This window comes from Sinocyclocheilus grahami, unplaced genomic scaffold, assembly GCF_001515645.1.
Source record: "Sinocyclocheilus grahami isolate Dianchi unplaced genomic scaffold, SAMN03320097.WGS_v1.1 scaffold474.1, whole genome shotgun sequence".
NCBI classification, from domain to species: Eukaryota; Metazoa; Chordata; class Actinopteri; order Cypriniformes; family Cyprinidae; genus Sinocyclocheilus; species Sinocyclocheilus grahami.
Genome location: NW_015505653.1, coordinates 40673 through 53292, shown reverse-complemented (window position 1 = coordinate 53292; position 12620 = coordinate 40673). Strand labels below are relative to the sequence as shown.

Genomic DNA, 12620 nt, shown 5'->3' with positions numbered 1-12620 from the left:
GTCTATGGAAGCCATGTAATAAAAGAATAATAATAAAGGTAAATTTGAGTTTATATTTTAAAATTTTGACTTTATTTTCACAATTCCGAGATTATATCACAATTCTGATAAGAAAAAACAGCTTGTCATTCTCTCTTTTCCCCTCACTCAGAATCATATATCCCTGACTCCTGGCTTTTTTTCCTCAGAAATGACAAACTCGCTATTGTTGCGCTAAATCGAGTTATAAAGTCCGAACTAGGAGATATAAACTTGCATTTGTGAGAAAAAAGTCAGAATTTACTATAGTATTCAAATATATTTAGACCTATTGTTTAAATCAAATTTATTCTTTGAAAGTAATCATTGCAGTTTTCATCCATAGTCTGTCCGTTTAAATGCCTTTAAATGGCTTCTTTGATGACAGTAGGCCTATTCTATAAAAATCTATACGGATTTGTATTCCGATTCTGACATCCAAAGGCACAACATTTTTTTTTCTTTCTCTTATTCCATGGATTTACCCGTTTCCCTCCAATTGTTACCAGTTTTTTTATGCCAACACTATGTGCATGCAGCTGCAGGTGACATAACTGTGACGTCTACTCCGAATTGGTCTATAGCAGCCGGGTGGGCAAACTTTTTGACTCAAGGGCCACACAAATTTTCCACATCAAGTGAGGGGCTGCATTATGTATGACAAATGAAGCTTTGATTTTTTTATTCTAAATTGACACTCACTTACTACTGTACTGTATGTATACTTGTACATACATAGCAGTTCTAGTCTTATGAGCACTTTATGACACACAGATAAGCTGAAACAACATACACAACTACCAAATTTTGCTACAAGTTTGATTGCAACATATAATTATTGCTGTCGATAGTGTTCTGTCTGTTTGATTACGTCATTAACTAAATTTTACCATACATTTCTGCCACTGATAAGCTACTACTAAATATATTGTAGAAACTTAATTTTCTGTAAAGCTGCTTTGCAACGATTTGTATCGTGAAAAGCGCTATACAAATAAACTTGAATTGAATTGAATTGAAATTAAGTTAGCTACATTGTTCCACCATTAGATGGTGACAAGAGACTGTTTTACGAGTCAGCAGTAAAGACTTTTATATTGAAAAAGACTGAAATGGAAGTTATTTTTACTTTTAACATCAGCTTGTAAAACGCAACCAACAAATGCACTGAGCAGCTCTGTCATCGGACATCACCCTTAACAGATGAAAGAATATGAGCCTATCGGACATTCAAACTAATGTTTTATTGTGAATATGAGATTGAGCTGAAGAATGAATGCTGTATCAGTTGCTGGTAATCACATTTGTTCAGTCAATCTCTCTGATAATACTCTACTACACATAATACACTGCTTTTAATACAGTACAATACGCTTTTAATGAAGCAAGCAACTCAAAGTTTCTTCATTACTAGTTCTAAAGTAATGGAGGCATGGGCTCATCTGTTAAACTGCCAACTTTAGATTTGAATCTGTGGTGGAAGGAAGTAATTCTGCACAAAAGACAGCTTTTAAAGACACTCCGTTGTTGTTCCTAATTTATTTACACACTCGTGCCGTCAAACTGTTGTATAAACGCAACTGCACGCTGTGATTACCTACATCACGATATACAGCATCTCATGTCTACTCGTGTGATATTGCTCAGATAACACAACTTACATGCACTGGAACCCATTTGTTTATGTTTCAGTCAGGGAAAGTCTTGAGACACAGTTCTGAAAAAAAAAAAAAGATCTTCCTTAAAAATTTGCCTCCTTTCATCAATCGAATGATGAGGGATGAGATAAAGTCCAAATTTCATCAAGTAGTTTTACATTCTGCTTAAATCTATTATTATCAATGTAGCACTGAAATATTGATAATCATGATTCTTATGCTCTTTTGCTCATGTCTGTACAGAAACTGCACCTGCAGAACATCCGTTGCTCTTTTCCTGTTTTGTTCTCAGTCATGTGACTTGTGGTCTACAAAAATAGCAGCACTAAATGTATGAACTAGACAGAGGAAGATATCACGTTTCATGACACAGGTGAAATGACAAACCCTGCTCTCTATGTGTTGTTATGCAACATAACTGACGTGAGAAAAAAACTTTCACAAAGTTATTTTTTATTATTTTATTGTTTTATTCAACTATAGTGTAGCAACTCGTTGATTGACTGTGATTTGTGGACAGAGAAATTTAATCAAACAAATGATATTCTTTAACTTGTGTTCGCACTCCAATTAATACAAATATTTGACTTGTCTCATGTTAACTACCTTTAACAGGTTTCACAAAAAGTATAGTTTTTATCTTAATATTTTGTAGTACATACAGTTGTCTTTATCCAAACTTAATTACACATTGTGGTATCCTCTATGGACTGTATTATCGCTCCTATTGTTTCTTAAATTAGAAACTGAAACAATAACACTAACAAAGTGTAACATGCATTCCTCAGACCAACCATCACCTACAATGACTTTTACACATCGAAATACACTCCGAACAGAATTCCTGCTTTTATTAGGGGATGTAAAGTTAGGGGACACATTTCACAACTACTTAAAATATAATTAAACACATATTTTTAATAATTTAATTAAATTGCATGTTGAATAAAAATATATGTTCACAATATATCAGTAAGGTCTGTTTTGGGTTTTGTTTCTGGTTTAGGTCTTCATGTCTTTTATTTTGATATTTTGCCTTGTTTCTTGTTCCTGTCATGTGTTTTTCCTACCCTGTCATGTGATCCTGCCATGTGGTACTTTTGTCTGTGTGTCATGTTCTGATTGGTTGTCCTAGTCATTTGTCTTGTTTCCTCATTGGTTGGTTCTTGTCATGTGACCCTGATTGTTTGCTATAAGTAGCCATCATGTTGCCTTTGTGCTTTGTCGTGTATTGAATGTATTTATCCTGCTGTCGATGAGTGTTTAAATCATAGTCAAGTCTAGTCTGTTCAAGTCAAGTCTTCGTTTGTTTGTATTTTGGATTACACTTTGTTTAATAAAATCTGTACTTGGATTCACTACGCTCGCCTACAGTGGATTATCATTACAATATCCATTTTATTTGTGTTAAAAATTTTTACATTATTGAAATTTCTCTACAGGATACTTGATGTATAGCAGGAACATGCAAATATAGCTAGACACAAAATCTCACAAATATGTATTTAAAAACAGAAATGTAACTTTTAATCGTTTTCATATACAGAATACAAATATGCAAACATTCCATGATTTATTGATATTTAAAGTTTATTTCAGCTGTAGGTGTGGGACACCACTTAACACGGCAAATGAAGAATTGCGATTATTCATTGTTATTTTCCCGATACTCCTCATGACTTCACAGTATGCAAACAGATTTTAATGGCAGCAATTCCCTGACCCTGACATAGATCACTATAAAGTCAGCAAATAAATGACAATTTGCGATTTTAAAAGAAGTCTTACGGAGGACAAGACTTACTAAAGCTTATTCAAAACACCTACTCAGTCAACATTATATACAGTAGATAATTCAGATATTTACATATTCTAGTGACAATTAGAGGAAGGAGTTTATCTGTAACATTTTGTTGCAAAAATTTTGCAAATATGTGAAAAGTGTTGCAAATATTGAAATGTTTGCCCTTCATTCTGTGTAGTTCTAGGGACAAAGGTGTCCAACACTAAAATGTGCAACTACACACAATACAAAGTAGACAAAAGATTGACCACTTGGCACTTCACTAAGCAAACCTTCAAAAATCAACAAGTAGAACATCAATTAGAGCTACAGTACATTTGCTCCAAAATAAATTAATGCTAATAACTTTAATGTCATTTTGTTTACATAAATATGATGTAAAAAACAAACAAACATTAGAAACGTGTTCTTCTATGGCAGATGAAAATGCTTTGCAACAGCAAACTTCAGTCCAGCTCATATAAGAATTATATTCAATCATTTTTAATTGAATAATAGTAACTCTTAATGGGCACATTATACTAAAATCATGCTGTTCACAAAGGTGGCCTGTTTATTAACTAATGATTACCATGTTTCACCCACTTTTTCCAAGAACGGTTTAAACAGCTCTATCATGGTATCATCATTGCGAGGGATTTCCTTCATGAGGTCTCGTGTTTTCAGCACTGACTGTCGTTCTCCCCACTTCTCTATTATAAGGTTTACTAGATCCCCTCTGTCTTTGCTCTCTATTGAGCTCCTGGGTGTTTTCCATTCCTTACTCAAGTGCATGAGGTCTTTCAGTGTCTTCAGTTGATCATCCGACAGCTCATTCAGGATCTTAAGAAGAGTGACACCCCATTTGTGCAGATCTGGCCCTGTTGGAACATGTTCACAGCAAATCATTATGGATACATTCAATGTGTTTTAGTCGCCAATAACTGTACAAATGTGGGTTTTTTTCACAGTCATTTAGTCATTCATTTTCAGTTAGATTTGGTTATGTCTGCTGACCATTTGCAATAAAATGTGGTGACTACCAAGAGGATTTGTCTCTGCCCACATACCATGATTTAGATTAATTAAACTGAAAAAGAGGTTGTCACACTCACCATTTGAAAAGAGATCACACAATGGAATGTAGCTTCTAATGTCCACCTGTCTGACATTTTGACAGAGTTTCCTGCAAACGCATGCATGCACATTTGCATACTGAGCCTCGTGTATTCTCCATTCTCTAACATTTTCTTGCCACATTAATAATTCCTTTTTCAATTCTTCATTCTCAGTCACTTTTGTCTTGAGCTCTTTGCTTGTCATATCAAGTTGATGTTGCAGTTTTTCGATCCACTTAAGATTTTGATCTCTTGAGTATCTGAGTGTCTCTATCTCCCAATTTTTTTCCTTAATAATGTTATGCAATTTCTCAATCTCTGCATCCTTTGATTTGAGTAACTTATTAACGTTTGCTGAAATCTTATCAAAGACAAGCTCTTTGATTTTGTTAATCTGGTTGCTGTAATTTTTTTGAAACACATAATATCTTCCTCCACATTTGTCGATTAAGTGTTGAAGCTGCACACGTCTGATATAATCCTCAATGGAATGATCTCCCAGTTTATCTGCATGGGTGAACACTATTATGGTATGATCCCACAGCTGAAGACTCTCTAGGGTTCTGATGTTCGACTCTGACAGCACTGAGTTCACTTTAAGAGCCAAGAGGACTGCATGAGGTCTATTTCTATATAAAGACTGAACACAGCAAACTATTTCCCTTTTGGTTTTCTCTGATCTGCTCAAGTCTCCTTTCCAGCCTGGGATGCGAGTCAGATGAATCTGTGTTCCTGACACTGTACGAGTTTTACTGATGTAACTGGTTCGTCGCATTGACGTGGACGTCCAGAATGTGAACACTTTTTTCTCAAGGATGCTATTACCAATCATGTTTTTTCCTGCACCTTGACCTCCAATCAGAACAAGTTTGAGTTCTTGAAAAACCAGCTGAATTTCGGGACGAGTGGAAACTGAAACAAATGAGTGTTAACAAACAAATACACGTACTCAACAATAGTTCCGGGTTCTACAGACAAACGAACTGAAAGTTCAGTTATTTGAGTTAAAGCCAATATATTTACTCTTTATACATTAATATGCTAACATTTGGGATCAAGTTCAAAGAAAACTTTGATATTGCGTGGTGGTAAATATTTTTCCATAAAACATACACAAATATTAAAGGAACACTCCACTATTTTTGAAAATAGGCTCAATTTCCAACTCCCCTAGAGTTAAACAGTTGAGTTTGACCGTTTTTGAATCCATTCAGCCGATCTCCGGGTCTGGCGGTAGTACTTTTAGCTGTAGCTTAGCATAGATCATTGAATCTGATTAGACCGTTAGCATCTCGCGCAAAAATTACCAAAGAGTTTAGATATTTTTCCAATTAAAATCTTGACTCTTCTGTAGTTACATCGTGTACTAAGGCCGACGGAAAATGAAAAGTTTCAGCCTAGAAAATCGCAACTTTTCATTTTCCATCGGTCTTAGTACACGATGTAACTACAGAAGAGTCAAGTTTTAAATGGGAAAAATATAGAAACTCTTTGGTCATTTTTGAGCGAGATGCTAACGGTCTAATCAGATTCAATGATCTATGCTAAGCTACAACTAAAAGTGCTACCGCCAGACCCGGAGATCGGCTGAATGGATTAGAAAACAGTAAAACTCAACTGTTTAACTCTAGGGGAGTTGGAAAAGGAGCCTATTTCAAAAATAGTGGAGTGTTCCTTTAATGTACAAACATTATATATATATATATATATATATATATATACATACACCCATACACACAGATGTTAATTTTCTTACCTCCCTCGTTCTCTACCAAGTTCTCTTTTTCCTCTTTTGCTAAATCATCATCAAAAAAAAAAAGACAAAAAAAACCCCTCTTTAAACTCTTTAAAGCTTATGTTAGAAGTTATGGAGAACCATTTATTTGTACTAAAATCAGAAAAGATAAAAAATTCAATAAGTTTCCAATTACAAAGTACAAATTTAAATATGTATATTTGTAACACACATCAAACTAAAGACCCGGAAATGATGTCTCTTCATGTTTGTCTGTGTTTTTCAGTTGAGTGCGAAGTGTCACAAAACCTGACAGATGTGTCTTTCCGAACCTATAGAAAATGACGTTTGTCTGCATTTGCAGGCCCAGATTAAGCCTATCTTTGACACCACAAGGAAAAATTATTATTTTTTAAAACATACTTTAAAAAAGCATGTACATCAGATATGAGGTCAAAGCAAACAAGATTCCAGTATCAGTAGCAGTAACTATTACAAAAGTGCCTTACCTGAATGCCTTTTTATATTTTGTGGTCTCGCTTATATACATTTTGTGTCTTTATTAATGGTAATTTAAAAATATTACCATGAAGAACATTTGAAACACTTTTTATGTTTTTAGTTTGACTTGCCTAATGGTTTCATACACTAGACAGTGATTGACTCACATGAAAACACAAATACATATTCATTTCAGCCCACAATTTTTCATGTTCATTTTTAAGAGTACTTGCGTTAACTCTTATTCAACATTGTGTACACTGACATTCAACAGTGCTAAATTAAACCTAGGAAGTAGGATCATAACTTACATTTCATACACTCTACATCCACCAATAAAAGCAGTTTAGTCTTGCTTGGGACTCGAGCTGTAACTGTCCAAAAAGCTTTGAAACGTTTACAAACTTTTTTGTTTTGAATCAAAGTTTAGAGTGAATCTTTGAATGGTAGGAAATCAGGAAATGTTGTGCTTATGTTATGCTTATTGCCTTCTAAAGCATTTTATCAGTCAGAAACAAACAAAAAAGCAAACATTTTCTTTATGTTTATTTTCTATGGGACACAGAATTATTCAGCATACAAAAGATAAAATCATTGACAGATTAAAGTATAAATTGCAATAACTGTACTTTTGACTAAATATAATATAATGCACTTCTGCTTCCCCTGACAGAGAAATCATGTCAAGCTGTATTAGCAGTGCACTCAATTCAAAGAAATGTATGTGTGTTTATATAGTATATGCTGTGCTGGAGATTACATATTTTTCTCATGGATCAAAGACTACAGCGATCTGTTTCTCAGATTCATTCTCTGTGGTGTTTATTGCTGGATGGTGAGCTCAGTCTCTCCATACACCTGTCTGAGAGCAGCGCAGTCGAGACTGGCTATCAGTTTAGTGGAGCCGGCCCGTCTGGGACTGAACGTCTCCGTCCACGTTATAGAGGTGCCTGGAGCAATCAGACTGGAAAACACATCACACACACACACACACACACACACACACATCAGAAATCATGTAGAACAGACTTGCATTCATGCATTTGGTAGAGGCTTTTATCCAAAGCAACTTGCATTGCATTCAAGATATATGTTTGATTAATAAATGCATTCCCTAGGAATTGAATCTATGACATTGATGTTGCAGTTAAGAACCTCAAAAAAAAAAACATGTCCATGTCACATTTAACTCTTAAATAGTAATACAAGTAGTATATAAAGTGTTATAAAGTATATACTGTTCTTCCTTAGAATGCACTTTTTGGAATTTTACTGTTCTAAATTTAAAAAGCACAAACGTGTCATCATATTTTTGTCCCACATCAAGTCTTTACCTCTATAATAGCAGATACAGAACATTTCAGCATAATAGCATCAGTCTGACGGGGTTCACCTGTACTGCTTGCGTTTGAAGGGCATGATTCCAGGACCCTCCATACGTAGATCCACATTCTCCAGATTGAACTTAAACGGATTTGTGAACTCAACAGACACGTACATTTCCTCACTCACTCTTGGAGAACCAGTGACCTACACAGAGATGGCAAAAACACCCAAGAGAGAGACAGAGAAGTGAAAACTACCAGTAGAGGGCAGCAGACTCCTTTACATTCCACTGGCAGAAATAAAGTTCAAGTCAAAAGTTTACATACACCTTGCAGAATCTGCAAAATGTTAATTATTTTAGCAAAATAAGAGGGATCATACAAAATGCATGCTATTGTTTATTTAGTACTGACCTGAATAAGATATTTCACATAAAAGATGTTTACATATAGTCCACAAGAGAAAATAATAGCTGAATTTATAAAAAATCACCCCGTTCAAAAGTTGACATTCTTAATACTGTGTTGTTATCTGAATGATCCACAGCTGTTTTTTTGTTTAGTGATAGTTGTTCATGAGTGCCTTGTTGGTCCTGAACAGTTAAACGCCCTGCTGTCCTTCAGAAAATCCATCAGGTCCCACAAATTCTTTGGTTTTGCAGCATTTTTGTGTATTTGAACCGTTTCCAACAATGACTGTGTGATTTTGAGATCCATCTCAACAGAATGAAGAATATTTTTCTTATTTTGCCTAAATATAATATATTTTCATTTAGTACTGCCCTTCAGAAGCTACATAAGGTACTTACATGTTTCCCAGAAGATGTAATAAGTTCAATTTACCCGGATCTTCAAATTCTAAAAGTTTTCTTTTAGGCTCTTAATGCATGTTTTTTTCTTCTGGAGCATCAGTGAGCGTTTGAAGCTTCTGTAATAGTTGCATATGAGTCCCTCAGTTGTCCTCAGTGTGAAAAGATTGATCTCAAAAGCATACAGTCATTGTTGGAAACTGTTCAAATACACAAAAATGCTTTGAACGGGATCATTTTTATAACTTCAACTATTATTTTCTCTTGTGGACTATATGTCTTTTATGTGAAATATCTTATTCAAGTCAGTACTAAATAAACAATAACATGCATTTTGTATGATCCCTCTTATTTTGGTCAAATAATTAACATTTTGCAGATTCTGCAAGGTGTATGTAATGTGTGTGTGTGTGTGTGTGTGTGTGTGCGCGTGCTTTTGTGACAAATGAGGACATACATTTGTATAATGACAAGGGTATGACATAGGTATTACAAGGAGAAGGTGACTTTTCAGGACATTACCCCATGTCCCCACTTTTCAAAACGCTTATAAATCACACAGAATGGAGTGTATTGAAAATCTGAAATAGCAGAAAGTTTCCTGTGAGGGGTAGGTTTAGGGGTAGGGTTGGTGTAGGGCAATAGAATATACGGTCTGTACAGTATAAAACCATTACGCCTATGGAGAGTCCCCACTTTTCACAAAAACAAACCTGTGTGTATATAAAACACAATTTCAAAAAGTAGTTCTAAAGTATATATTTTAATTAAAATTTTTATTATTTCATTTATTAGTTTTCTCAGTTCCATCATCAACCCCAATATGAGAAATCCTTATTTTAATGTAAATGCGAGGTACAGTAACAGTAATGAATAAAGTCTGACCTTCACAATGAGTTTGGGGTTGTGTATTGTGATGACTTTCATGGCTGTAATGATCTGGCCCGTCTCTTTAATCTTCCCTGTAGCGATGAAGTGGATGTTTGCCTGTTCCACCAGTTTATGCATGTAGTCCTCGCCTCGCACCAACACTTTCTCATCCTTACCTATCATCACCAGCAGGGGGAGCATTTAATGCATGACTATAGATTCAGCAACATCATATTTTACACTCTCTCTCCTACATCATTTACTCACTCTGCAGTGGATCTAGTTTGACTTTGGGAGTTTTAAACACCACCTCGGCGCTAGGGACTCCGGTATAATACACCACGGTTCCGGTGACGTACACGTCAGCAGTGCGGCGCTGGTCACTGTGGTTCTTAAACTGCAGCGTCACGTCAAAGTTGTCTCCCACACGAACGTCCAGAGTGGGGATCTCCACCTCCACATCGCTCTGAGGAAGAGAAGCTTTCTCTCTCTGACAGCCGAACTCCTCGGCCTTCTCCAGCACACGCCGCTCCTCTGGGCTCCCTGAGTAAATAACGGTTTCAAATGAAAGCAGATCCTGGTTGTGTGATATTTATGTGACCTTTTATGTTCAACAGTAACTTCTCTCACCTTCAGGGAACTTGTATTGATCAGTGATGTCTCGACGTCCATCGTGCAGCACGGCTTTGGTCAGCACCATGCGGCCCACGTGAGTGGGATTCACCTTTACTACTTCCAGAGTGCCGTCTTTTTGTCTACGATAAAAAATCACGTCACTGTTCACCTGCAGAAATAAATAGAAGTAGTGAGATGCACAGACGTGTATTTATCTCTTAAAATAGAAACTGAAAAAAACATATTTACACAGATTTTGTCATATTTGAGTCTTTAATCCTCAGAGACCCAATGCACTGTTAAATGAATACAAGAGATGTAGTGAACATCTGAATGTTTTCTGTTACGCTCTACTTTCTTAACACGTCCTGCTCCAGGTAGGACTAAACGATCATCACAGCACAATCAGACATACATCATGATTGCCGAACAGTCTTGCATTTACTTTTCTTCCTGTTTGTTCTTAGCTTGTTTTAACTCATTCATATCATGATTCATATTGTTTATTGTTTTGGAGTGGATTTTGGGTTGCAATGGTGAGTTTTCAAGGTTGCAATCCTATATTCTTTGACTTTCTAAAGTTCTCTGAAATTTGGATGCGTTCTGGATCTCAGAGCTTTCCTCTGCTACTTTCTGAAGTTTTATCTAACTGATGCTCCACTATAGCACCTGAAAATACATATTTGGATAATTTATATAATAAGAGATAATAATTGGATCTCTAAATATCCTCCCAGCATATGTTAATGTTAGAGCATCTTTTGGCACTCTGTGGTTTCATTAGGCCACACTGAAAATCATTTGAAGGATTTGTTTCATTTGTTTATTACTGATTGGGCCTTGAATAAAATAATGCAAAAAAGTCCTACTTTTGCTTTTCTGCATTATTCAGGAACAAAAAAAGTTACTATTTATTTTTAATGCAAAAAAAGACCTACTTTTGCTTTTCTGCATTTTTCAGGAAAAAAGTTACTATTTTTTTCTATCACTTTTTATCATTTTTCTATCACATAAAAAAAGAAAAATATATATTTTATGTGACCATGAATTCTTCTTCTTCTTCTTAGTATTATTAATTACAGTTATAACAACAGCAATGATATTATTATTAATATTTTTATTTAGTGTTAGAAATACTGTAACTGTAACTCTAAAATTTTATTACACGTGACGTAACAACAAAAAGCATATTTTGGATCAAATGTAGCCAGTAGTATCTATTATTATTATTATTGTTGTTGTTGTAGTCAATTTGTAGGAAATGACCATATTATCATGACTACTTGTATGTCATTTTAACTTTAAACGTTTACTAAAAACTATATTGTTTTGAACTCTGAGGGTTAAAGGCCCAAAAACATGACATATATATGTATTTTTTTACCTCAGCAAACACAAAAGGGGCATCAAACGGGTAGCAGATCTGGCCGTGTTTTACGGCAGCTACTGATGCAGGTCCACACCTGAACATACCTGACAGAAGACCAGCCTCAGTAACACCACAGAACAACAAAGATACTGTGTGTGTGTTCATGCGCTTGTCCTACCATCGCTCGTCTCCTGTGGCGTAGCATCCACAACCTGCCATCCTCCGAAACCAGAAGGCAGATCAGACCTAGCCATGAAGCACTCGTTCCAGCAATGATAATTCCTGCAGATGAAGATAGAGCAAGTCATCCTCTATGGAAGCTTGTTTCCACAACAGGATAAAAAAAAAGAAGATAATTGTGACTTTTATTTTGAAAAATAAAAATAAAAAATATATATAGATACACTGAACAAAATTATAAAGACAACACTTTTGTTTTTGCCCCCATTTTTCATGAGCTGAACTCAAAGATCTAAGACTTTTTCTATGTACACAAAAGGCCTATTTCTCTCAAATATTGTTCACAAATCTGTCTAAATCTGTGTTAGTGAGCACTTCTCCTTTGCCGAGATAATCCATCCCCCTCACAGGTGTGGCATATCAAGATGCTGATTAGACAGCATGATTATTGCACAGGTGTGCCTTAGGCTGGCCACAATAAAAGGCCACTCTAAAATGTGCAGTTTCACATACACATACATTCAAAATGCCATCAATAAAATGTACCTGTGTTCGTTGTCCATAACATATGCCTGCCCATACCATAACCCCACCGCTACCATGGGCCACTCGATCCACAACGTTGACATCAGCAAACCG

At 35.6% G+C, this 12620-nt stretch overlaps 1 protein-coding gene across 1 annotated transcript in view; it reads right to left on the bottom strand.

Annotated features, from left to right (window-relative positions):
• Window positions 1–7371: 7371 nt before the first annotated feature.
• Window positions 7372–12620, bottom strand: part of f13a1b (coagulation factor XIII, A1 polypeptide b) — a 16145-nt gene continuing 10896 nt past the window's right edge. Inside the window, exons 10-14 of the mRNA XM_016235774.1 lie at window positions 10448–10601; window positions 10085–10360; window positions 9833–9993; window positions 8207–8343; window positions 7372–7777 (exon numbers count right to left, since the gene is read on the bottom strand). Of these exons, the coding sequence (XP_016091260.1) occupies window positions 7636–7777; window positions 8207–8343; window positions 9833–9993; window positions 10085–10360; window positions 10448–10601 (870 nt within the window). The 3' untranslated portion in view covers window positions 7372–7635. The remainder of the gene's footprint in view (window positions 7778–8206; window positions 8344–9832; window positions 9994–10084; window positions 10361–10447; window positions 10602–12620) is intronic.